Below are 27,372 nucleotides of genomic sequence, written 5' to 3'. Positions count from 1 at the left end.
ATTTTATTTCAAATTTTAAAATTATTTAAAAGTAACTGAAGGACTTCCATTCCAAACAAGAATCAGTAAAAATGACTCCATGTACTCTCCCAACTGAAGCTACTAAAAAATCAGACAAATTATATGAAAAACCAGTTTTAAAGATATTGGATGGATATCAGGTGATACAGGACAGTGAAACGTGAGAGATGGGGAACAAATGAGATGAGCCCTAAGATTGCCCCAGCTTACTATCTTGAGTTTCCAGGACACACTGCAGTGCAGAGAGGGGAAGCACCGTTTCCTTGAGGTGTTCTCAGTTTCAAAAGGACACCTGAATTCCTCATCATGTGCTCCACTCCATTGTCAAGCTTGCAGTGGCTGTTTAAATCCTTCCCATGATTCAAATCTAACTTCCCCTTCTGCTACCAGCCAGAGAAAATGCCCTGCTTTTAAAAAAACTTGTATGATTAGATTTGGCCCATCCAGATAATTGTCCTTTGGATTAACTCAAAGTCTACTGATTAGTAACTCTAATCACATCCACAAAATCCGTTTTGCCAAATAACAATGTAATTATGAGAGTGGTGTCCTATTATATTTACAGAGCAAGGAATTAGACAAGAATGGGGTCTCCAGGGATCAATCTCAGAGCATAACAACTGGCAAGCAAAGAAGAAAATTCAACCCATAATAAGGAAAAAAAAAATCAATGTAACACCAATCTAGAACTGACATAAATGTTAGGGTTGGGAGACAAGAATATTAAAATGGTTATTATAACTGTAATCCACCTGTTCAAAAAGTTGAGGCATGGAAGATACAAAAAGGACCTAAACCAAATGTCTAGAGATGAAAACTACAGTGTCTGAGATTTAAAACAAATAAACTTCAAAAAACACTGGACACAACTGGCGGCAGATTTAAAAACAACCAAACCAAACCAGTTGCCATCAAGTAGATTCAGACTCATAGTAATTGTATAGGACAGAGTAGAGCTGCCCCTCCAGGTTTCCAAGGATGTAAATCTTTATGAAAATAGATTAACAACCACACCTTTCTGTTAGCAGTCGAGCACTTAACCACTCTGCCACCAAGACTCCAGTGGTAGATTAAAAAAAAAAAAACAAAACCCGTTGCCGTCGAGTTGATTCCAACTCACTGTAACCCTATAGGACAGAGTAGAACTGCCCCATAGGGTTTCCAAGGAGTGCATGGTGGATTTGAACTGCTGATTTTTTTGGTTAGCGGCCATAGCTCTGAATCACTATGCCACCAGGGTTTCCAGTGGCAGGTTAGACACTGCAAAATAAGAAGTTAACGAACTTGAAGACAGCAATAGAAACAACCAAAAACTGGAGTAAAAAAAGGAAAAATGTGGGGGAGGGGGGAGGGGAGAGGACAGTGCATATGTGAACTGTGAGCTTAACTTCAGGTTGTCTAACACATGTATAGCTGAAGTCCTGATGAAGAGCAGAGCAAATAAGGAAAACATATTTGGAAAAAAAAAAGGGCAAAAATTGTCCAAATATGATGATCAAACTCATATATCCAAGAAGTTCAATGAACACTAGGCAGAAGAAACATAAGTGAACATATACTAAAACACATTATAATCATATTTCTCAAATTCAGTGGTGAAGAGAAAATCTTAAAAGCAACCAGAGGAAAAAAAGGTGTTGCACACAGAAACAGCATATTTCTCACTGGAAACAATGCAAGCGATAAGACAAAGAAGCGACAACTTTGAAGTACTGGGGGTAGGGGTACAAAACACAAATAAATTGTGAACCTAGAATTCTAAACCCACTGAAAATATCTTTCAAAAATGAAGGCAATTCAGACATAAAAATGAGAAAATTTATCCTCAGCAGACCCACAATACAAGAAATGTTAAATAAGGTCAAGATAGGAGGAAAAAAAAAAAGGATACCAGATGAAAATAAAATCTTAGAAAGGAATGAAGAGCACCAGAAATAATAATTACTACCTGTGTAAATATGTAAGAACTTTTTCTTAGTACTTAAATCTCTTTCAAAGAGAACGGACTGTCCAAACAAAAGCAGTTATCAATTAATTGTGGAGTTTATAACATACGTATAAATGTATGTCAACAATAATAGCCAAGAGAAGAGAAATAAAATTTTACTATTATAAGGTTTTTATACTATATGTGAAGTAGTACAACATCACTTGAAGGTGGGCCAAGGTAGGCTGAATATGTGTATTAGAAAGCCAAAAAGAACTACTATAACGATGAAACAGAGTTACAGGTAATATGACAACAGAAGAGATAAAATGGAATCATAAAAAATACTTTAAGTATAAAGAGCTTTTGACATAGTTTCCATTGATCCTCACTCCCTGGTATTGTGTAATCCCCCCTCCCTTTGATTGTAGACTAGACCTAGGGACTTACATCTAACATAAATAATACAGCAAAAGTGCTGGAATATCACTTTGTGATTAGGTTACAAAAACTGACTTCCACCTTGCTAGCACTCTCCCTCTTACTCTTCTCACCTGCTTGCTCTAATGAAACAGGGAGAGTTCCACATAGCAATGAATTCAGGCCAGTTTCTAACCAACTGCCAGTTTAGAACTGAGCTCCTCAGTCAAAGAGCCCCCGGGAATTAAATCCTAACTGATCTTGGAAGTGGATCCTTCCCCAGTCAAACCTTCAGACTGGACTGTAGCTCTGGCTAACATCTTGATCGCAACTTTGTGGAAAACACTGAAGCAGAGGAGCCAGGTAACCGGTGTCAGATACCTGACCCACATAAACTGTGAGATGATGTGTGTTGTTTTATGGTATTGAGTTTTAAGGTAATTGATAGAAAGTAATAGATAACTAACATGTTGTTGTTGGAAGCCGATGAGTTGGTTCTGACTCATAGCGACCCCATGCACAACAGAACGAAACACTGCCCAGTCCTGAGCCATCCTTACAATTGTTATCCTTGAGCTCACTGTTGCAGCCACTGTGGCAATCCACCTTGTTGAGGGTCTTCCTCTTCCACTGACCCTGCACTTTGCCAAGCATGATGTCCTTCTCCAGTAACTGATCTCTACTGACAATGCAGTCTCGCCATCCTTGCTTCTAAGAAGCATTCTGGTTGTACTTCTTCCAAGACAGATTTGCTTATTCTTTTGGCAGTCCATGGTACGTTCAATATTCCTCGCCAACACCACAATTCAAAGACGTCAATTCTTTGGTCTTCTTTATTCATCATCCAGCTTTCACATGCATATGATGCAACTGAAAATACCGTGGCTTGGGTCAGGCAAACCTTAGTCTTCAACGTGACATGTTTGCTTTTCAAAACTTTAAAGAGGTCCCTTGCAGCAGATTTGCCCAATGCAATGCGTCTTTTGATTTCTTGACTGCTGCTTCCATGGCTGTTGATTGTGGATCCAAGTAAAATGAAATCCTTGACAACATCAATCTTTTCTCTGTTTATCATTCTGTTGCTCATTGGTCTAGTTGTGAGGGTTTTTGTTTTCCTTATGTTGAGGTGCAATCCATACTGAAGGCTGTGGTCTTTGATCTTCATTAATAAGTGTTTCAAGTCTTTTTCACTTTCAGCAATCAGGGTTGTGTCAGCTGCATAATGCAGGTTGTTAATGAGTCTTCCTTCAATCCTGATGCCCCGTTTTTCTTCATATAGTCCAGTTTCTTGGATTATTTGCTCAGCATAAAGATTGAATACGTGGTGAAAGGATACAACCCTGATGCACACCTTTCCTGACTTTAAACCACTCAGTATCCCCTTGTTCTGTCTGAACAACTGCCCCTTGATCTATGTAAAGGTTCCTCATGAGCACAATTAAGTGTTCTGGAATTCCCATTCTTTGTGATGCTATCCGTAATTTGTTATGATCCACACAGTCAAATGCCTCTGCACAGTCAATGAAACACAGGTAAACATCCTTCTGGTATTCTCTGCACTCAGCCAGAATCCGTCTGACATCAGCAATGATATCTCTGGTTCCATGTCCACTTCTGAAACTGGCTTCAATTTCTGGCAGTTCCCTGTAGATATACTGTTGCAGCCGTTTTTGAATGATCTTCAGCAAAATTTTGCTTGCATGTGATATTAATGACATTGTTCGATAATTTCCGGGTTTCGTTGGATAACTTTTCTTGGGAATAGGCATAAATATGGATCTCTTCCAGTCAGTTGTCTTCCATATTTCTTGGCATAGATGAGTGAGCACCTCCAGCGCTGCATCCATTTTTTGAAATATCTCAATTGATATTCCGTCAATTCCTGGAGCCTTGTTTTTCGCCAATGCCTTCAGAGCAGCTTGGACCTCTTCCCTCAGTACCATCAGTTCCTGATCATATGCCACCTCTTGAAATGGTTGAATATCGACTAATTCTTTTTGGTATAATGACTGTGTATTCCTTCCGTCTTCTTTTGATGTTTCCTGTGCCATTTAATATTTTCCCCATAGAATCTTTCATTGTTGCAACTCAAGGCTTGAATTTTTTCTTCAGTTCTTTCAGCTTGAGAAACGCCGAGTGTGCTCTTCCTTTTTGGTTTTCTAACTCCAGCTCTTTGCACATGTCATTATGATACTCTGTCTTCCCAAGCCAACCTTTGAGATCTTCTATTCAGCTCTTTTACTTCCTCACTTCTTCCCTTTACTTTAGCTGCTCGACAGTCATGAGCAAGTATCAGAGTCTCCTCTGACATCCATCTTGGTCTTTTCTTTCTTTCCCGTCTTCTCTATGACCTCTCGCTTTCTTCATGTATGATGTACTTGATGTCATTCCACAATTTGTCTGGTCTTGCGGTCACTAATGTTCAATGCATCAAATCTATTCTTGAGATGGTCTCTAAATTCAGGTGGGATATACTTATGGTCGTATTTTGGCTCTCGTGGACCTGCTCTGATTTTTTTCAGTTTCAGCTTGAACTTGCATATGAGCAATTGATGGTCTGTTCCAGTCGGCCCCTGGCCCTGCTTTGACGATACTGAGCTTTTCCATGGTCTCTTTTCAGAGAGGTAGTCAATTTGATTCCTGTGTTTCCCATCTGGTGAGGTCCATGTGTACAACTGCTGTTTATGTTGGTGAAAGAAGGTATTTGCAATGAAGAAGTTGTGGGTGTTGCAAAATTCTATTATTCCATCCCTGGCACTGTTTCTATCACCAAGACCGTATTTTCCAACTACCAATCCTTCTTTGTTTCCAACTTTTGCATTCCAATCACCAGTAATTATCAATGCATCCTGATGGCATGTTTGATCAATTTCAGACCACAGCAGCTGATAAAAATCTTCTATTTCTTCATCTTTGTCCTTCGTGGTTGGTGTCTTCCTTGTAGGTGTATGGATATCATCCTATCACTGACAGCGTTGTACTTCAGGACAGATCTTGAAATGTTCTTTTTGATGATGAATACAACACCATTCCTCATCAAGCTGTCATTCCCGGCTTAGTAGACTATATGATTGTCCAATTCAAAATGGCCAATACCAGTCCATTTCAGTTCACTAATGCCTAGAATATTGATGTTTACGCATTCCACTTCATTTTTTTTTTTTTTTTTATGATTTCCAATTTTCCTAGATGCATACTTTGTACATTCTAGTTTCCAATCATTAATGGATGTTTGCAGCTGTTTCTTCTCATTTTGAGTCATGCCACATCAGGAAACGAAGGTCCCAAAATCTTTACTCCATCCATGTCATTAAGGTCAACTCTACTTTGAGGAGGCAGCTCTTCCCTAGTCATCTTTTGAGTGCCTTCCAACCTGGGGGGCTCATCTTCCAGCACTATATCAGACAGTGTTCTATTGCTATTTGTAAGGTTTTCACTGGCTAATTCCTTTCAGAAGTAGGCTGCTGGGTCCTTCTTCGTAGTCTGTCTTAGTCTGGAAGCTCAGCTGAAATCTGTCCCTGATGGGTGACCCTGCTGGTATCTGAATACTGGTGGTATAGCTTCCAGCATCACAGCAACATGCAAGCCCCCACAGTACGACAAACTGACAGATACTTGGGGGAACTAACATAATACTCAATGCAAAAAGAAGGCAGAAAAAGAAGGAATTAAAGAACAGATGGGTCAAATAGACAGAAATAAGCTAAAAGAAATAGAAACAACGTATCATCCTAACACTAATCAAAAAAGACTGAGCGGTTATGTTAATAACCAACAAAAATTTCAGAGTAAAGAATACTACCAAGGAAAAAGTCATTTCATAATGATAAAGGGGTAATTCATCAAGAGGACATAATAAACCTAAATGTTTATGCAACTAACAGAGCTTCAAAGTACATAAAGCAAAAATTGACAGAACTTCAATGAGAAATGGCATAACTATATTTGGAGATTTCAATTGCAATTTCAAGCACTGCTGAGACAGTACAGAAGATCTAAATAAATGAAAAGATCTACAATGTTCACAGCGTGGAAGAGTCAATATTGTTAGGACATCCTTTTCCCAAAAAGACGAACAGATTCAACATGATCCCAATGAAAACCCAGTAGGCTTTTTTTTTTTTTTAATGCAGTGACAAGCTACACATGCACACAGAAATGGTTATGGAAATATGAAGGACCAGAGTAGCCAAACAGAGTTTTTTAGGACTAACACTCGCAGATTACAAGATTTATCATAAAACTACTGATTATCAAGTCACTGTGCTACTGGTATCAAGATAAGCAAATAAATTAGTGGAAGAGAATAGAGTCCAGAAAGAAAGCTGGACTCTTAGCAGACTAGTTTTCAACAAAAATATAAAGGCAATTCAATGGAAAAAGGACAGTCTTTTCAATAAACATTGCTGGACAACTGGATGGATATCCATGAGAAAAATGAGTTTTGATTCATACCTCAAACCATATAAAATTTTTAAACTCAAAATGCATCAGAGACTTAAATGTAAAACACAAAACTATAAAGCTTCTAGAATAAAATGCAGGGGGAAATCTTTGTGAGCTGAGCTTAGGCAATGACTTCTTAGATACAACACTCAAAGCACACTTCGTAAAACAAAGTAATTGATAGATTAGACTACATTAAAAAAAAAAAACTTATCTTCAAAGACACTATTTAAAAAAAATAAAAAGAGAAGCCAGAGACTGAGAGAAAATATTTAAAAATCTTTTATCTGATAAAGGACTTATATCTAGAATATATTAAAAATTCCCCAAACTCAATAATAAGAAAATAGCCTGATACAAAATGAGCAGAAGATGTGAACATACACTTCACCAGAGAAGATACATGGATTGCAAATGAGTACATAAAAAGATGCTGAATATCAACAGTTTTTAGGTAAATGCAAAGTAAACCCACAATAAGATAGCACTACATACAGAGTTTCTAAAATTAAAAAGACTGATTATGCCAAATGTTGGTTAAGATGTGAAGCAACTGAAACTCTGATACACTGGTGGCAGAAATGTAAAATGGTACAATCACTTTGGAAAACAGTGCGGCAGTTTCTTAGTTATACATACACTTACCGTATGATCCAGTCATACCACTCCTAGGTATTTACCTAAGTGAATTGAAATCATGTTCACAAAAAACCTGTATGTGAATGTTCATAGCAGCTTTATTTGAAATGGCTAAAAATGGAAACACCAACATGGGCATCACAGGTGAATGGATAAACAAATTGTAGTATATCCGCATAATGTAATACTAAACAAGTAAACCAGCTGCCATTGAGTTGATTCTGATTCATGATGACCAAATGTGTGTCAGAGTAGAACTGTGCTCTACAGGGTTTCGTTGGCTGATCTTGTGGAAGCAGGCCACCAGGCCTTGTTTCCAAGGCTCCTCTGGGTTGACCTGAACCCCCAGACCTTTTGGTTAATGGTCAAGAGTGTTACTCATTGCCCCCCCAAAACACAACAGTATGTACTGTATGATTCCATGTATATAAAATTCTCCAAAATGCAAAGTATTATCTAGTGACAGAAAGAAGTCAGTAATTGCCTGGGGACAGCTGAGCCAGGGAAGAGAGATGGGAAATGGTAGAAAGAAAGAGGCGCTATAAAAAGGCACACAATGATATTTTTGGACATAACGCATAGATTCATTATCTTGCTTGCGGTGATAGTTTCACAGCTTTAAACATGACAAAATATATCAAATTGTACACTTTAAAATGTGTAGTTTATTGTATGTTAATGATACTTTAATAAAACTGTTGAAAAATCTGAATTTTAATTATGGTGGCACAAATGTATATATTTACTAAAACTCATAGAACTATATTTTACAATGGGTGAATTGTAAGGTACGTAAATTATACCTCAATAAAGCTGTTAAAGGTAGAGGAAAAAAAGTCTCACTCTTATGTTCTATTAGGTTATAAAAACTTTACCTCACTGTAAAGTGGTAAGACAAATTAAGTATATCTTTTTTTTTTAACTAAGTTAAAAAAAAAAAAACTTGTGTTTGTGTGGTTTAATTGTTTTATTATTTTTTGTTACACTGCCAAACTTAGCTCATTTCTACTATAAATGCTCAGATCTAAAAGTCATCATGGGGAAACTGAAAACATCTGGCTACTATTTCAAACCCTGGTAGCTTATTAAATATTTTAGTAATTTCAATGTATCTGGATATGACAATATTCAACACCTGCTTTCATTTGGAAAAAAAATCTGGAGGGATTTAAAATCTTTATTAAACATCTAGAAGTTTCTTACTTTTATAAGGTGACACAACTGCAACTGCACATAATATAACCATATTAGAAATAGCTTTAGATTGTATTTTTAACTTTTATCACCCATAATATGAAAATTTTAAAACAAGCAAATCAAAGGAGTAACTGTATTCATAAGCAGTAGCTGCAAATTTCGTTAGAATAAGTAAATAAAAAAAATTATTTTAACTGTCTAGAAAAACTCTTCTCCCACAGTTAAAAAAGAAATGACACACCGCACTGGATAAATCTGCTGCAAAAGATCTCTTTAAAGTGTTAAAAAACAAAGATACCAACTTGAAGACTAAGGTGTGCCTGACCCAAGCCATGGTATTTTTAGTTACCTCATATGCATGCAAAAGCTGGACAATGAATAAGGAAGACTGAGGAAGAACTGACGCTTTTGAATTGTGGTGCTGGTGAAGAATATTGAATACACTATGGACTGCCAAAAGAACGAATAAATCTGTCTTGGAAGAAGTACAGCCAGAATGCTCCTTAGAAGCAAGGATGGCGAGACCACACATCTCACATACTTTGGACATGTTATCAGGAAGAACCAGTCCTGGAGAAGGACATAAACCAAAAACCAAACCCACTGCCATCAAGTCAATTCTGACTCATAGTGACACTATAGGACAGAGTAGAATGGCCCCATAGAGTTTCCAAGGAATGCCTGGTGGATTCGAACTGCTGACCTCTTGGTTAGCAGCCATAGCACTTAACCGATATGCCACCAGGGTTTCCGGAGAAGGACATAGTACTTGGTAAATAGAGGGTCAGGGAAAAAGAGGAAGGCCCTCAATGAGATGGATTGACACAGTGGCTACAACAATGGGCTCAAGCTAACAATGACTGTGAGGATGGCACAGGACTGGACAGTGTTTTGTTTTATTGTACACAGGATCATGAGTCAGAACTGACTCAACGGCACCTAACAACAACATGGAAAACTCTTATATCCAATATACTAACTCGGGATTTCATCTTGGCTCAAGAAACATTTTTCATTCTGAGGAAAGTTTATTTAATAAAAACAAGTAAATTTCTCAAAATGTGGAACAAAAAATTCTATTATACTTTATGTCAAAGTAGCAACAGATGTGCAAATTCCATTATTACTATCATACAACCACAAAAGAAACCAAACTATAGATGACACAAACCACAAATAATGGGATGCAGTGAAAAACTCAGGACAGTAAACGTTCCCACAATTTATTCTTGCTAATCTTTCATCATGTCTAATCTGTTATTAGAGCCATGGTGGTGCAGTGGTTAAAAGTGCTCGGCTGCTGAGATGTCCGTGGTTCAAACCCACCATCGACTCCACAGGAGAAAGATGTGGCAGTCAGTTTCCATAAAGATTTACAGTCTTGGAAACCCTACAGGGCAATTCTACTCTTTCCTATAGGGTCACAATAAGTTGAAATTGACTCGACAGCAGTGTGTTGGGTTTTGGTTTTTAATCCTTCATTAACACCAAAACGATTTCTCCTCCTACTTACTATATATTTGGTCTAAGCCCCTGCTGAAGCTTAAGGAATTAAAAAAAATTTTTTTAAATGTCGTAAGAATTTTAAAATATTTCCTTTTAGACTGATGATTTACATTACTTTCAATAAAATGAAGAACAGGGAAAGAGTACGGAATAGGTTAAAATCCAGGAGTTGGGGGAAGACGACTGGAAAAGGAAAAAAAAGAAAGAACTTTCCAATCACATCAGCTGAGTCCCCACGATGTAGCTTCTTAACTTTTCTTGAAATATTATGAATTTTCAAATATTTAACAGCTATATTTTAATCAACAAATCATTCAGAACTTCTTGAGCATCAACAATGTACTCACCATTGAGTCATAAGGTAGCAAAGTTTAGACAATAAGCACAAAATAAAGTCCCTCTCTAATCATCAAATAATATTTCTACATATCTGTTGTATGTAGAAAATGTTCTGTGCTAGGGTTACATGCAGGTAGGTGGCCAGGTTTTTGTTCTTCAGAAATCTACGTTTCAGTTTTGATTAAAAAAATAAGTATTCACATACACACATGATAAGAAGTATTAAGGCATTAAATATATTTAATACATCACTACATGAAGTAGGGTGGGAAAAATACTCTGCACTAATCAATTTGATTTTGATAGAAGATTCACAGTAAGAGTTACAAAAGATGCAGCTGGAAAGATAAACAGGTGTCACTGTCTGGAGAGTTTAGACCAGAGGTTCCCAAGCTTTCTCAATTCATATTACCCTAATGTCTCAATAATTTTTTCATGGAGTCCCTCGGCCAAAAGATATACCAAAAAGTTCTATTTATTAAATAGGTAAGTTCAAACATCTCAAGTATTTCTATCCTAACAATTCAATAGCAATTTTAAAACACATAAATTGAAAGGAAAAAAAAAGTAGTATTTTTATGCCATTTTTAAATAACCACGATTACTTCCTACTGGGATACCTGTGCCTACTGGGCACTATACAACGTCTTAAACGTTGGAATCAGACTGGCCACTACTCTCATTTCCTGTTGCATACTGATTTTTATTTGATATTTACCTTTTATCACAACAACCAAGGAAACCCAACTTCATAAATATATGACATCATCAAAAAGAATGTAGCTACATCTAATGTTGAAACTGTTAACTACCTTGAGCTAACACCGTGTATGAAGACTGTTAGATGTGGAGCAATGCTACGTTTCCCTCAAAATATAAATATAAAATATTATAATGATATATCCTGTTGTGCCCCGTGAATTCACTGTGGCATCCCAAGGTACCTTAGATTTAGGAACTCAATTTGGGAACAGCAAGTTTAGACTGATCCTAAAGAGTGCTAATAGTAAACTCAACTGTTAATTTGAATTTTTAAGTTTTAATGTAGAAGTTTACCAGAATATAAGATGATTAATGATGCAGAAAGTTACTAGGACATTATAGTATGCTATGTAATACTGAGGAACACTTTCATAACTTTAAATATTAAATAACTTTATTATTAAGGTGAAGTCCTTATTAATACTAATATTGATAATAAAACTTAAGAATTCTGGAGGTGGGGGTAGTCTATGTAACCAAAATATTCACACAGAACATAAAAGCCTTTCCAGGTGACATCAGAGAAAACTCCAAGGGTGGTCTCACCATAGAAACACTAACAAAAATAGGCGAAAACTGTCAAAATCAACACTATTAGAACCCTGGAAAATAGTCAAAGTATTACATCAATCAAGGAAATGTGTAATAAAAAAAAAAAAAAGAAACTGATACCTGGTACGAAAGCTTTGTGGCATTTTAACTTACCCTTGTCCTTCCCTCCCTCACCCTCACTGGCCCAGCAGCAATCTTGAAGATGGTAGCCTGCATTCCCAGTGTAGATTCCTGATGGCCAGAGAGAGCAGAGCAAACCTTGCCCTCAAAGAACTGTCTATTTTGACCTGTCTACAAGCTCCCTAATGGATTAACACAAAAGGCTTGTCTTTACTTTGCCTAACTAGGAAATCTCTCAGGGCAGAGAAACAGCTGTGTGTGCGCGTGTGTGTGCGTGTGTGCGTGTGTATATGTGTATGTGTTTATGTGTGGGTGTGTGGTGGGAGAAGGTGTGTTAGAAGCATTTAAAGGCAAGTGAACAACCCACTGCAGCTGGAAAAAAGGATCTCTGTTGCGGAAAACAACAGACATGCCAAAAAACCTTGGAGAAAAATCTGGGGAGTGAAATGCTTTGTGAAATAAGGGCACTGAAAAGTTTCTGTATATTCCTGGAAATCAAGAAAGTCACATGCTAGTCCAGGACAGGAATGTTCTTAGAAAAGACCACTAAGCTTTCGCCTCTGGTTGACCTTCAAGCTCTGTGTATGTAGGAAGTGAAGGAGAAGGCAGAGTTGGAAACTGCTGGGCTGAGTGTTGAAGGTACGCCCTAACACACACAAAAGCCTAGCTACAAAGACTCAGTGACTTTTTTGTTTCCAGGAGTTTAAGGATATTATTGTCAAATCACTAGCTGACCACTAAGCTAAAAGAGACATTAGTTTCCACACATGACAAAGAATACAGTCCTTACAGAAATAGTTTAAAAGAGTCATTAAACAAAACACAATAACAACCCATAACAAGCAGCAACAACAAATTGTAAGGAAGGGGTTTCCTGCATGAAAGTCAGGAGTTCTACTGCTGAACCACCACTGCCCCCATAACAGTTAAAGAGATTAAATGTGTAATCAAAAGCATCTCAACAAAGAAAATCCAAGGATCAGATGGCTCCACTGGTGAACTGTAACATTTAAAAATGAATCAACACTAATTCTTCTCAAACCTTTCCAAAACACAGAAAAAAAAAAGGAATACTTCTCAACTCATTCTATGAGACCAGCAATACCCTGACACCAAAGCTAGACAGGCATTAAAAGAAAACCAGAGACCAATATCCCTTATAAATATAAAAGCAAAAATGCTCAAAAAAAAAAGTACCAGCAAATATAGGCCAGCAGCATATAAAAAAATTATACAACATAACCAATTGGGATTTATCCTAGGAATGCAAAGGTGGTTCAACACTAGAAAATCAATGTAATACACAGTAATAGAACAAAGGAAAAGGATCACATGCTCATCTTAACTGATGCAAAATAAGCATTTGACAAACCCAACACCCCTTCATGATAAAAACACTCAAACTAGGAATAGAAGGGAACTTCTTCACTCTGATAAAGGACATCTTAAAAAATCCACAGCTATCATCTCACTCAATGATAAGAGAATGAAAAATTTCCTCCTAAGATCAGGAATAAGACAAGGATGCCAGCTCTAGGCATTTCTATTCAACACTCTACCAGAAGTTCTTACAGGAGTAATTTGGCAAGAAAAAGAGAACAAGAAAAAACAAAGGCATCCAATTGGAAAGGAAAAAGTGTTTCTATTCGCAGGTGACGAAGTAATCTTATACACAGAAAATCTTAACGAATCCACAAAAAATCCTTAATTGGAGCTAATAAACGAATTCAGCAAAGTTGAAGGATACAAGATCAGCACCCAAAAATCAGCTGAATTCTATATTCTAGCAATAAACAAGGAGCCCTGGTGGCACAGTGGTTAAGCACTTGGTGCTAACCGAAAGTTCAGCGGTTTGAACACACCAGCCGCTCAGTGGGAGAAAGAGTGACGGTCTGCTTCCGTAAAGGTTAACGGTCTTGGAAAACCCAGGGGGGAGTTCTACCCTGTCCTATAGGGTTGGTATGAGTCAAAATCAACTTGCTCACAACAGATTTGGTTTGGTTTCGTTTAGCAATAAATAACCTGAAAAGAAAATTAAGAATACAATTACCTTTACAATTGTATCACAAAGAATAAAATACTTAAGAATAAATTTAGCCAAAGAGGTGTATGGCTTGTACACTTGTTGTTGTTAGGTGCCCTCGAGTTGGTTCAGATTCATAGTGACCCTATGCACAACAGAATGAAACACTGCCTGGTCCTGAGCCATCCTTACAATCGTTGTTATGCTTGAGCTCATTGTTGCAGCCACTGTGTCAATCCACCTCATTGAGGGTCTTCCTCTTTTCTGCAGACCCTGTACTCTGCCAAGCATGATGTCCTTCTCCAGAGACTGAGCCCTGCTGACAACATGTCCAAAGTATGTAAAGACGCAGTCTTGCCATCCTTGCCTCTAAGGAGCATTCTGGCTGTACTTTTTCTAAGACAGATTTGTTCATTCTTTTGGCAGTCCATGGTATATTCAATATTCTTCGCCAATACCACAATTCAAAGGCGTCAATTCTTCAGTCTCCCTTATTCATTGTCCAGCTTTCACATGCATATGATGCGATTGAAAATACCATGGCTTGGGTCAGGCACACCTTAGTCTTCATCTTTGCTCTTTAACACTTTATAGAGGTCCTTTGCAGCAGATTTACCCAATGCAATGAGTCTTTTGATTTCTTGACTGCTGCTTCCACGGCTATTGACTGTGGATCCAAGTAAAATGAAATCCTTGACAACTTCAATCTTTTCTCCGTTTATCATGATGTTGCTCATTGGTTCAGTTGTGAGGATTTCTGTATTCTCTGTGTTGAGGTGCAATCCATACTGAAAGCTGTGGTCTTTGATTTTCATTAGTAAGTGCTTCAAGTCCTCTTGACTTGCAGCAAGCAAGGTTGTGTCATCTGCATAACGCGGGTTGTTAATGAGTCCCCCTTCAATCCTGATGCCCCATTCTTCTTCATATAGTCCAGCTTCTCGGATTATTTGCTCAGCATACGGACTGAATAGGTATGGTGAAAGAATACAACCTTGATGCACACCTTTCCTGACTTTCAACCAATCAGTATCCCCTTGTTCTGTTCAAATAACTGCCTCCTGATCTATGTAAAGGTTCTTCATGAGCACAATTAAGTGTTCTGGAATTCCCATTTTTCACAATGTTGTACACTTAAAACTACAAAACATTGCTAAAACAAATTAAGGAAGACCTATATAAGTGGAAAGACATCTTGTGTTCATAAATTGCAAGACTTACTATTTTTAAACTGGCAGTACTTCCCAAAATGATACAGATGTGACAAAACCCCTATGAAAAATTCCAGGGGAATATGTATATGCTATATATTTTTTTTTTTTATTGCAAAGGACTCCAAATAGTCCAAACAATTTTCAAAATGAAGAGCACGGTTGGAGAACTTACACTTCCAAAATTCAAAACTTACTTCAAGGCAACAAAAATCAAAACAATGTGGTACTGGCACAAGGATAGGCATATAGATCAATGGTACAGAATTGAGAGTCTAGTAAGAAAGCCACACATCTTGAGTCAATTGGTTTTTGACAAGGGTGGTAAAACTACTCAACGGAAAAAGGATGGTCTCTTCAACAAACAGTGCTGGGACCACTGGACAGCTACGTTCAAAAGAATGAAGATGAATCTTTATTCCACACCATACACAGACATTGACTAAAAATGGATCAAAGACCTAAATATAGGAGCTAAGTCTATAAAACAGGGATAAGTCTTCATGATCTTAGATTCGGCAATAGTTTCTTAGATAGGACATAAAAAGAACAAGTAACAAAAAAGTAAAAAGATTAACTGGGCTTAGTCAAAATTTAAAACTCTTGTGCATCAAATGTCACTATCAAGAGAGTAAAAAAATAAGCACAGAAAAGGAGAAAATATTTGAAAATCATATATCTGATAAGGTAACATATATCCAGAATAAAGAACAGTTAAAACTAAACAATGAAAAGACAAGCAATCCAATTAAAACATGTACAAAGGACTTGAATAGACATTTCTCCAGAGAAATATACAAATGGCCAATAACCAAATGAAAGATGCTCAACATCATTAGTCATTAGTTAAATGCAAATCAAATCCACAATGAGATACTGCTTCACACCCACTGTTGCTGTGTACCCTCAAGTCAATTCCAACTCGTAGTGACTTTATAGGACAGAGATGAACTACCTCATAGAGTTTCCTAGACTGTAATCTTTACAGCAGCAGACTGCCAGGTCTTTTTTCCTGCAGAGCCGTTGATGCATTCAAACTACTGACCTTTCAGTTAGCAGCTAAACCCTTAAACATTGTGCAACCAGAGCTCCTTTTGCATTATTCACTAGGATGGCTATACATTACGGGGTGGGGGGAGGGGGGGATAACAAGTGTTGACGAGGATGTGGAGAAACTGAAACCCTCATATTTGCTGTTGAGAATGTAAAATAGTGCAACCACTTGGAGAATAGTTTGGTGATTCTTTGATAGTTAAACATAGGTTACCATCCCAAAGAACAGAAAACAGGTGTTCAAAGAAAAACTTGTATACAAATGCCCATAACAGCATTATTCACAATAGCCAAAAGGTAAAAACAACCCAAATGTCCTATAAGTAATGACAGGATAAATAAAATATGGCGTATATGCAGACCTAAGGTTACTAGTGGCTATCGGGGTGGGTAGGAGGAAGGGAGATAAGGGGATTCACTGCGTAAAAGACACTGAGCTTCTATTAAGGGTGGTGGTGTAAAAGTTGGAAACAGATAATGGTAATGGCTGCACAACATAATAAACACAATTAATGTCACTAAATTGCACAGGTGAAGAATGCTGAAGTAGAAAATGTTTTATTACAAACATACACAAAAAAGGTGTATACCCATACAATGGAATATTAAAAAAAAAAAACCCATTGTCATCGAGTCGATTCCGACTCATAGCATATTACTCAGCCATTTTTAAAAAGGAATGAAGTACTGAGACATGCTACAATACGGATGAACGTTGAAAGCATTACGCTTAGTAAATGAAGTCAGAAACAAAAGGGCAGATACGATATAATTCCATCACCTAAAACATCTAGAATAGACAAATTCATAGAGACAGAAAAGCAGATTAGTGGTTGCCAGTGGCCGGGGGTAGGGAGAAACGGGGAATGGCTGCTTAATGGGTACAGGGTTTCCTTTTGGAGTTATGAAACTGCTCTTGAACTAGAGAGTGATAATGGTTACACAACACTGTGAATGTACCAAATGATATGGAATTAAATACTTTAAAACGGTGAATTTTATTATGTGTATTAAAACAAGTCTGTGTACACTTTTTTTTTCATTTATTATACCAGAACCTGATGTGGACAAAAACACACACAAAAAAATCACAGAATATGTGCCACATACCTGTTAACGCTGCTGGTTTGGACAGCGTACTGTATTGGTTTTGCGTAGATATCATACTTTGACGTGGACTTAGTGTTGGTGATGCGACAAGTGAAAGCTCCTCAATTATAATACTGCTTTTGGGATGATTCTTGGGAAGTTCATTTAATCTCTGCTCCAAAGAATACTTTAAAAGGTCCAATTTCTGACTTGATTCATTAAATCTTGCTTGAGCCTTGAACAATGAAGACAATTGTTACCATTTAAATAATCATATTCTTTGAATAATGTAATTATTAAACAAAGTAAAAATTTTATTTAAAATTACTTCTGAAAGTGCTTTCCTGTCTGTCACTTTTCCCGAGCCAAGTAATTTCATCACATTCTTTGCACCTTCTGCTACTGCAAACTCTATCTTAAAATGATGCCTTAATTCTTCCATACGAAGCTCAAGAGGGCTTATCACAGGTTTTGCTAGAGGGGGAGGAAAAAAAAGCCTTAATTGAACCATTTATTTGATTTTTTTAGTGATTAAAAATAACGTAAAATAAATGAATTCTTATGACGTTAATATAAAAGTTAGTCCTTTAAGCAACAAACTCTGAAATGACATTTAATAGATAAAAGGATGAAATTCAGTGCTTCCCATTTTAGCCATCATATATCTAAATTAAAAATCTAAAAAAAAAATTTTCAAATTGTAGGTAAGCCAACTTATCCATATATTGAAACATCATAAGACTGAAATAGATTCCACTCCCACTTTAGCAACTAGCTGTAAAGATTCAATCTGGAATTTAAAAAACAAAAAACCATACTCTATAAACGGGAGATAGATTTTTTTAAAAATAAAGCATCAATTAAAAGTATTTGAAAGGCTATTAAAATGAAGAAATACATTCTAAATCCATAACCTCAAGCAAATATTTAAAGGTATGTATATCATGTAAAGAATGTAAAACAAATTAAAAAAACATAATGCCTCCTCTCCTTTAACTTTGAACTACTGCCTCTTTGTCACATGAGATTTGTTTAGCGCCATATGTCAGTCCATCCTAATACACCTATCAGACACTGACAGTAATAAGAAAAATGGCAATTTATTTCTATTCCATCACCATTATCAAAAGCCAATTCATTGGTCTGGACTGCTTGAAGAATCTGCATTCTAATGACTTCTATTTTTGTCTTGCTGTCCTGAAGCAGCTGCTGAGCTGTACCATGGAGCTTCCGATCCTATTAAAAAAAGTTTGAAAATGTAAGGATATAAATGCCCAAACAAAATGTTTTCATAGTTTGTAAATGAGATTAAAAAAAAAAAAAAGTGAAGAAAAAAAATTCTGAACATTTTAACATACATTGGAGCTTGTAGATACATTTATAAAAAAAGTTTACAGGGTAATAAATGAGGAAAAAAAAGCAATTAGTTAAGAAAATTTGAGAGAAAGCAAGTTAAAAAAAAAAAAACAACAGCAAACATGCCCAAATTTACATTTGTAATTTTCTCTTGCCATTTCCTTCCATAAAATATAAAAAATTTGCCTCGACCATTACTCTCATGCTCAGAAGTATAGCATGTGTTGCATACCTAAGTGACTAAGCCTAAAATATTTAAATAATCTCTTCCTTTCTCAATATATTTCATCTAAATCTTTAAGAAGCCTCACATGCATGGGGAAATTTAAAAAATAGCTAATCATGGGCAGTATTTGTGTTACCTTAAATTCTGATAAGGGAAGATTTGTAAACATGGATGATAATAAGATTTGGATAGTCCCTAGAAAATATGGGATGTCCAAAAAAGAAAAAAAATAATATCTCAATAAAACTAGGGAAGAAGTTATACGGAATAAACTTAGCCATCTTTTAAGACTTCGAGAAAGGTTCTGAAATAAATGAACTGTTGTTACTTTCATACCTCAGTTTCATTCTAATAACACTGAATGTGACTGACAGAAAACCTTGCACACACACACACGAAGACCATTTTAGGAGTTGTGGCAAGCAGAATAATGTCATTTCTGTTATGTGCTGTCAAGTTGGTTCCAACTCACAGCAACATTACAGACAACAGAACAAAATGCTGCCCAGTCCTGTGCCATCCTCACAATTGTTACTGTGTTTAAGTCCACTGTTGCAACCACTATGTCAATCCATCTCACTGAGGATCTTCCTCTTTTTTGCCAAACCTCTACTTTACCAAACACGATGTCACTATCCAGGGACTGGTCCCTCCTGATAACAAGTCCAAAGTACATGAGATGAAGTCTCGCCATCCTCGCTTATAGGGAGCATTCTGGCTGTACTTCTTCTTCCAAGACAGGTTTGTTCATTCTTTTGGAATTCCATGGTATATTCAATATTCTTCGCCAACACCATAATTCAAATGCATTACTTCTTCTCTGATCTTCCTTATTCATTGTCCAGCTTTAGCATGCATATGAGGTGACTAAAAATACCATGGCACAGGTCAGGTGGACCTTAGTCCTCAAAGCAACATCTTTGCTTTTTAATACTTTAAAGAGGTCTTTTGTGGCAGATTTGCCCAATGCAACGGGTCGTTTGATTTCTTGACTTCTGTTTCCATGTGTTAATCCACAAAATGGACTGACGCAGTGGCTGCAACAATGGGCTCACGCATAACAACAATTGTGAGAACGGTGCAGGACCAGGGAGTGTTTCTTCCGTTGTACACAATGTCGCTATGAGTTGGAACCGACTCAACAGCACCTAACAACAGTTTCCATGAGTGCTGATTGTGGATCCAAGTAAAATGAAATCTTTGACAACTTCAGTATTTTCTCCATTTATCATGATATTGGAGCCCCGGTGGTACACCGGGTAAGAGCTTGGCTGCCAACCAAAAGGTCAGCAGTTCAAATTCACCAGCTGCTCCTTGGAAACCCTATGGGGCAGTTCAACTCTGCCCTGATGGGTCGCTATGAGTTAGAATCAACTCAGCGGCAACAGGTTTGGTTTTTTGTTTTTTATCATGATATTGCTTATTGGTCCAGTTGTGAGAATTTTTTTCTTTATGTTGCAGTATAATCCATACTGAAGGCTGTGTCTTTGACCTTCATCATTAAGTGCTTCAAGTCCTCTTCACCTTCAGCAAGCAAGGTTGTGTCATCTGCATAACGCAGGTTGTTAACGAGTCTTCCTCCAATCCTGATGCAACGTTCTTCTTCATATAGTCCAGCTTCTCCAAATATTTGCTCAGCACACAGACTTAACAGGATGGTGAAAGGATACTACCTTGATGCACACCTTTCCTGATTTTTAACTACACAGTACCCCCTTTGTTCTGTTCAAAAGACTGCCTCTTGGTATGTGCCCAGGTTCCTTATGAGCAAAATTAAGTGCTCTAAAATTCCCATTCTTCACAATGTTATCTATAATTTGTTATGATCCACACAGTTGAATACCTCTGTGTAGTCAATAAAACACAGGAAAACATCTTTCTGGTATTCTCTACTTTCAACCATGATCCATCTAACATCAGCAGAAATATCTCTGGTTCCACGTCCGCTTCTGAATTTTGCTTGAATTTCTGACAGTTACCGGTCTATGTACTGATTCAACCACTTATGACCTTCAGTAAAATTTTACTTGTGTGTAATATTAATGATACTGTTTGATAATTTCTGCATTATGTTGGATCACCTTTCTTTGGAATGGGCATGCATATGGATCTCTTCCAGGTGGTTGGTCAAGCAGCTGTCTTCCAAATAATACCATCCATTAAAGATGTCTAGAAACCCCGTCCTATACCCAGGAACCTAAGAATATGCTACCTTACATGGCAAAGGGAAATTAAAGTAGCAGATGAATTATGGTTGTTAATTTGCTGCCCTTAAAATATAGAAGAATCCTGCATTAACTGGGCGAAGCCAATATAATCTCAAGGGTCACTAAATGTGAAAGGCAGAGGCAGAACAGGAGGTCAGAGAAATGTGATGTAAGAAGAATCAGCTGCTGCAGCTTTTAAGACAAAGGAAGAGGGCCATGATCCAAAGAATGTGGGCAGCCTCTAGAAGCTGGAATCCTCCAGAAAACTGGGATAATACTGCCTAAAATATAGGACTTTTGTAGGTACTCGATAAAATTGCCTGGAATATGGCTGGCACTCAAATGTTGTCTTTTAGAGAAAAAAATGATAGGATATCTTATTTTTTGGAAGTGCCAGTGTAAAAGTATAAATCTGAAATAAACAGTTCATATAACACTATGCTTTTCAATTATGTGAACAACAGTAGTTTTGTCATTTAAGTCTCTGGAAATACTCCTTTCTTAACTAGAATAGCACTTCTATCTAAACAGTAAGTGAATTTTCCCACACACAGACATCTGAAGGATATGTACAGATGTCAAAGTACGATGAAGATTTTTAAAACTGACTTTATAGATATTATCTGTCACGAGCAATATAGTTACTACACTGTCAGTTTTATGATTTCAAGCATTCAGTGAGTTTTCATTGTCAGTTTCATGCTCTCTGGCAGGCAGTAGATTTTGAATGAGCACTAATATATACAAGGCAAAATATAAGGTGGGTCTGATGTAAGTGAACTGGTTTACATATTCGAGAAATACTGGCTGTGATAGTTAAGGTTATATGTCAGCTTGGCTAGGCCATGATTCTCAGTGGTTCAGCAGATATTATGTAACCATTCTCAATTTTGTGATCTGATATAAGTAGCTAAGCAGTTGAAAGGCCAATCAGTTAAAAGATAAATCAGTTTCCTTGGTGGTGTGGCCTACATCTGATAGATAGATTAGATAGACAGATTAGATGATAGATAGATAGATGATAGATAGGTAGATGATATATAGATAGATAGATGATAGATAGGTGATAGACAGACAGACAGATGATAGATTAGATAGATCAGATAGATGATAGATACAGACAGACAGAAAGATTATAGACAGATATTCTGGCAAAGCTGTCTGGATCCTGCATCTGACTCATCATCCTCTGACCTCTGGTTCTTGGGACATAAGCCAGCAGCCTGGCCCCTGATCTGCAGATCTTGGGATGTGCCATTTTCCGCAACCCCGTGAGGCTTCCACCTGACCTGCGAATTTTGGGTTCTTCAACACCTGTTACCACGAGTCAAGAGAAGCCTCCAGCCTAGTGCCTGACCCATGGATTTAAGATTTGCCAGCTTCCACAACTGTGTGAGCCATTTCCTTGAAATAAATCTCTCTATATGTATGTTTACATACACATGCCTCATGGCTTTTGCTCCTCTAAAGAACCCAGCCTAAGATATTAGGTACTGAGAGTGGTTCTAGAGGAACAGAATCTTAAGTATGAGTTTTCTGAATCGGTTCCCAAGTCTGGCTAGTGTTAAAGGCATTGATGATTCTGCCTTCAGTAATAAAAAGGGCACTGCTAATCCATGGTATAAGGTGGCAATGGAAATACAAGAAGTATTACTGCCAAAGGATCAAATATTTGAGAGAGACAGGGCTCTACGTGACAGCATATTTGATATTTTTCTACAATTTTGTGAGAATGAGAAATATAAGTAAACTTGTTGGTTGGTCCGGCTTTCATTAGAAAAAGTGGAAAGAAAGAGATCAGCTCAGAGCTTCAGAGTCACAGCTCAAGCGCCACATAAAAGACCTCGAAGTTGCCACTTGCACCATGAAAGAAAGCCTCATTTCTTGTAGTAACAGAGATGATGCTGCTGAAAACCACTCTTACCATAACAGTGGTTGAATTACGACAATGAATTCCCAACCTCGAATGGTGTCTGAAGTAAAGTAAAATAAGGGAAAAAAATGGAATCCTGAAACTTGGGATGCGGTCATAGGGGCAGATAATCAGACATTATCTGGGGACATTATTTAGGGACATTGAGCCCCTAAATTCCATTGAATCACTCCTGCCAAAAGAACCAGCCCTCTTAACCCCATCTGAAAAGATCACTCCATCTTTGTCTACTAAGCCACCCTCCCCATTAAAACCTTACCCCTTCTACCCCCATATGAGATTAACCCAGCTGTGCCTGAAGAGCCTTTGGTACGATATCTCCCGGGGCCACTACCTGGGGCATCACCTGAGGCAGATGCCTTATAAGACATTGCTGAATGTCCCCAGGACCCACCCCTACCACCTGTTTTTTTTTTTCCCCCAACCTATAACTAGACCAAGTTCCAGCAAGCCCCACGAGATGAAATACAAAATGTGTCCCATGAGAAGGTATACTACGCTTCAAAATAAATACTTGATTTTTCCAATATATACGAACAAATACCTGGAAAATATGTATGGGAATGGCTATTAAAGGTGTAGGATAATGGTGAAAGGAACATAAAGTTGGATCAGTCTGAGTTTTATGGGCACACTGAGTACAGATTCTTTACTCAATGTTTCAGCTCCAGAGGTCAGTAAAGGATCTAAGAGTTTATCTGGTTGGTTCACTGAAGCATGGATTAAGTGGTAAAAAAAAAAAAAAAAAATTTTTTTTTTTTAGCCTATACTAAATCAAGATGAAATGTCAGACCTGCCTTGGTATACTGTAGAAGAAGTTATCCAAAGGCTTAAGGAAACTGGCATATGTTAGAGTGGATTTATCTGGTTAGACCCACAGACCTACCCATGGAGTGCCTGGAGAACACACCTTTAACCACAGTGGCAAGGAACAAATTTGTGAAGGGAGCCCTGGTATCACTGAAGACTGCCGTGATTGCTATTTTATGTAAGCAGGATTTGACAATGAGAACTGCCCAAACAGAACTTTTTTTTTTTAACTACAATGGGGCTGATCCCTCAGTGGTACGGACCACGAAGCAGCACTTAATGGCCAAAGACGAGGTGAGCATGGTTACTGTAATGGACAGCAGAGTAAAAGCAGTAATGAGAATAGTCTGACTCATGTGGACTTACGGTTTTGGCTACTTAGTCATGGTGTCCTTAGGAGTGAAATGGATGGGATATCTAAATTATTTACTTGATCTGTACAAGCTAAAGAATTCTAAGTCAGGTGAACGACAGTGCAACTCGAATCAACAAAATAGTCAAGGCCCTTCAATCCATTCGCAGATGTCAATCAATTCTCAGACTTCAGCCAGTTTACAGACCCACAACCCCCAACATGTGATATTAATGATATCGTTCGATAATTTCTGCATTCTGTTGGCTTGCCATTTTTTAGAATGGGCAAAAATATGGATCTCTTCTAGTCAGTTGGCCAGGTAGCTGTCTTCCAAATTTCTTGGCAAGTGAGCACCTCCTGCACAGTATCTGTTAAACATCTCAGTTGGTATTCCATAAGTCCCTGGAATCTTGTTTTTTGCCAATGCCTTCAGTGCAGCTTGGACTTCTTCATTCAATACCATCAGTTCTTGGTCAGTGCTACCTCCTCAAAAGGTTGAATGTAAACCAAATCTTTTTGGTACAATTGACTCTGTGTATTCCTTCCATCTTTTTTTGATGCTTCCCCTGTTGTTCAATATTTTCCCCTTAGAATCCTTCAATATTGCAGCTCGAGGCTTGAATTTTTTTTTCTTCAGTTCTTTCAGTTTGAGAAATGCTGAGTGTGTTCTCTTTTGGTTTTCTAACTCCAGGTCTTTGCACATTTCATTATAAGACTTTACACTGTCTTCTCAAGCTGCCCTTTGAAATCTTTTGTTTGGCTCTTTTACTTCATTATTTCTTCCATTTGCTTTAGCTGCTCTATGTTCAGAAGCAAGTTTCAGAGTCTCTTCTGCCATCCATTTTGGTCTTTTCTTTCTTTCCTGTCATTTTAAGGATCTTTTGCTTTCTTCATGTATGATGTTTTTTATGTCATCCCACAACTCGCCTGGTCTTCAGTCATTAGTATTCAAAGTATCAAATCTATACTTCAGATGGTCTCTAAATTCAGGCGGGATATACTGGGTCATATTTTTGCTCTCATGGACTTGTTTTCATTTTTTTCAACTTGAACTTGCATATTTGTAACTGAGGTCTGTTCTGCAGTTGGCCCTGGCCTCGTTCTGACTGATGACACTGAGCTTTTCTATCATCTCTTTGCACAGATTTGATTCCTATTCATTCCATCCAGTGAGGTCCTCGTGTATAGTAATTGTTTATACTATTGAAAAAAGGCATTTGCAATGATTAAGTTGTTGGTCTTGCAAAATTCTACCATGCGATCTCTGGCATTGTTTCTATCACCAAGGCCGTATTTTCCAACTACCGATCCTTCTCCTATGTTTCCAATTTTCACTAATTATCAATGCATCTTGATTGCATGTTTGATCAATTTGAGACTGCAGAAGTTGATGAAAACCTGTTTCATCTTTGGCATTAGTAGGTGGTGTGTAAATCTGAGTAACAGTTACATTAACTGGTCTTCCTTGTAGGTGTACAGACATTATCCTACCACTGATGGCGTTGTACTTCCTCATACATCTGGAAATGTCCTTTTTGTCAATGTATGTGACATCATTTCTCTTTAATTTGTCATTCGTGGTGTGGTAGGCCATTTTGACTGTCCGATTCAAAATGACCAATACCAGTCCACCTCAGCTCACTAATGCCTATGATATTGAACTTTAAGCCTTCCACTTCATTTCTGACGACTTCCTATTTTCCTAGATTCATACGTTGTACATTCCATATTCTGACTGTTAATGGATGTTTGCAGCTGTTTCTTCTCTTTTTGAGTCACATCATATTAGCAAATGAAGGTCTTGAAAGCTCTGCTGCATCCACATCATTATGATCGACTCTACTTTGAGGCGGCAGCTCTTTCACAGTCATATTTTGAGTGCCTTCCAATCTGAGGGGCTCATCTTCTAGCACTATATCAGACAATGTTCTGCTGCTACTCAAAAGGTTTTCACTAGCCAATTTTTTAAGAAGTAGACCGTCGTGTCCGTCTTCCTAGTCTATCTGAGTCTGGAAGATCCGCTGAAACCTGTCCACCACAGGTGACCCCTCTGGTATTTGAAATATTGGTGACATAGTTTCCAGCATCACACCAACACGTAAGCCACCGGGCTCGAGCAGGTTGTGAAGGTACAAGTTTAAGTTACATGAGGCAGCAGTCCGAATGCCCATGGTCTCCACTCCTGTCACATCTTTCCTTTCATAGTCTCCACCATGGCCTCATCTGGTAATCCTTAAGATCAGTTGGCTGAGGAAGAGAAAACTCATGCCTCATTTACAGATGGTTCTGCACAATATGCAGTCACCACTTTAAAGTGGATGGCAGCAGCACTGTAACCCCTTTCTTGGACCTCTTTGAAGGACGTGGTGAAGGAAATCCTCCCAATGGGCAGAACTGCAAGCAGTTTCTCTAGTTACTCACATTCCTTGGAAGGAGAAATGGCCATGTGTGTGACTGTAAACTGGCCAGTGCTTTTACCGTATGGTCAGGGACTTGGAAGGCAAATTGATTGGAAAATTGGTGACAAGGAGGTAAGGGGAAAAGTTATACGGATAGACAACTCTGAATGGCCAAAGAACTGAAGATATCTGTGTTTCACATGAATGCTTACCAGAGGGTGACCTCCGCATAGGATGACTTTAATAATCAAGTGGATACGATGACACATTCTGTAGAAACTAGTCATTTTCTTTACCCAGCCACTCCTGTCATTGCCCAATAGGCTCATGAAAAAACTAGCCATGGTGGCAGACATGGAGGTTATGCATGGGCTCAGCAACATGGACTTTCACTCACCAAGGCCAACTTGGCTACAGCCACTGTTGAGCGTCCAAACTGCCAGTGGCAGAGATCAACACTAAGTCCCTGATATGGTACCATTCCTCGAGATGATCAGCCAGCAACCTGGTGACAGTTTCATTACAAAGACCACTTCCATCATGTAAAGGGCAGCGTTTTATTCCTACTAGGATTGACACATGGATACAGATTTGTCTTCGCTGTATGCAATGCTTCTGCCAAAACTAACATCCATGAACTTATAGAATGCCTCATCTACCATCATGGTATTCCACACAGCAATGCCTTGGATAAAGGGACTCACTTCACAGCAAATGAAGTATGGCAATGGACCCATGCTCACAGAATTCACTGATCTTACCTTGCTCCCCATCATCCTGAAGC

The 27,372-nt window shown here is 37.9% G+C and overlaps 1 protein-coding gene across 2 annotated transcripts in view; it reads right to left on the bottom strand.

Annotated features, from left to right (window-relative positions):
* Positions 1 to 27,372, bottom strand: part of PKN2 (protein kinase N2) — a 194,808-nt gene that overhangs the window by 68,806 nt on the left and 98,630 nt on the right. For both annotated transcript variants that reach the window (XM_049879693.1, XM_049879694.1), the window contains 3 exons: positions 18,421 to 18,538; positions 17,631 to 17,776; positions 17,324 to 17,537 (listed from right to left, as the gene is read on the bottom strand). In XM_049879693.1, the coding sequence (XP_049735650.1) occupies positions 17,324 to 17,537; positions 17,631 to 17,776; positions 18,421 to 18,538 (478 nt within the window). The remainder of the gene's footprint in view (positions 1 to 17,323; positions 17,538 to 17,630; positions 17,777 to 18,420; positions 18,539 to 27,372) is intronic.

The sequence above is a fragment of the Elephas maximus genome, chromosome 3, assembly GCF_024166365.1.
Source record: "Elephas maximus indicus isolate mEleMax1 chromosome 3, mEleMax1 primary haplotype, whole genome shotgun sequence".
Lineage (NCBI taxonomy): Eukaryota > Metazoa > Chordata > Mammalia > Proboscidea > Elephantidae > Elephas > Elephas maximus.
The sequence above is the reverse complement of the archived record's forward strand: the minus strand, read 5'-3'. Positions and strand labels throughout refer to the sequence as shown.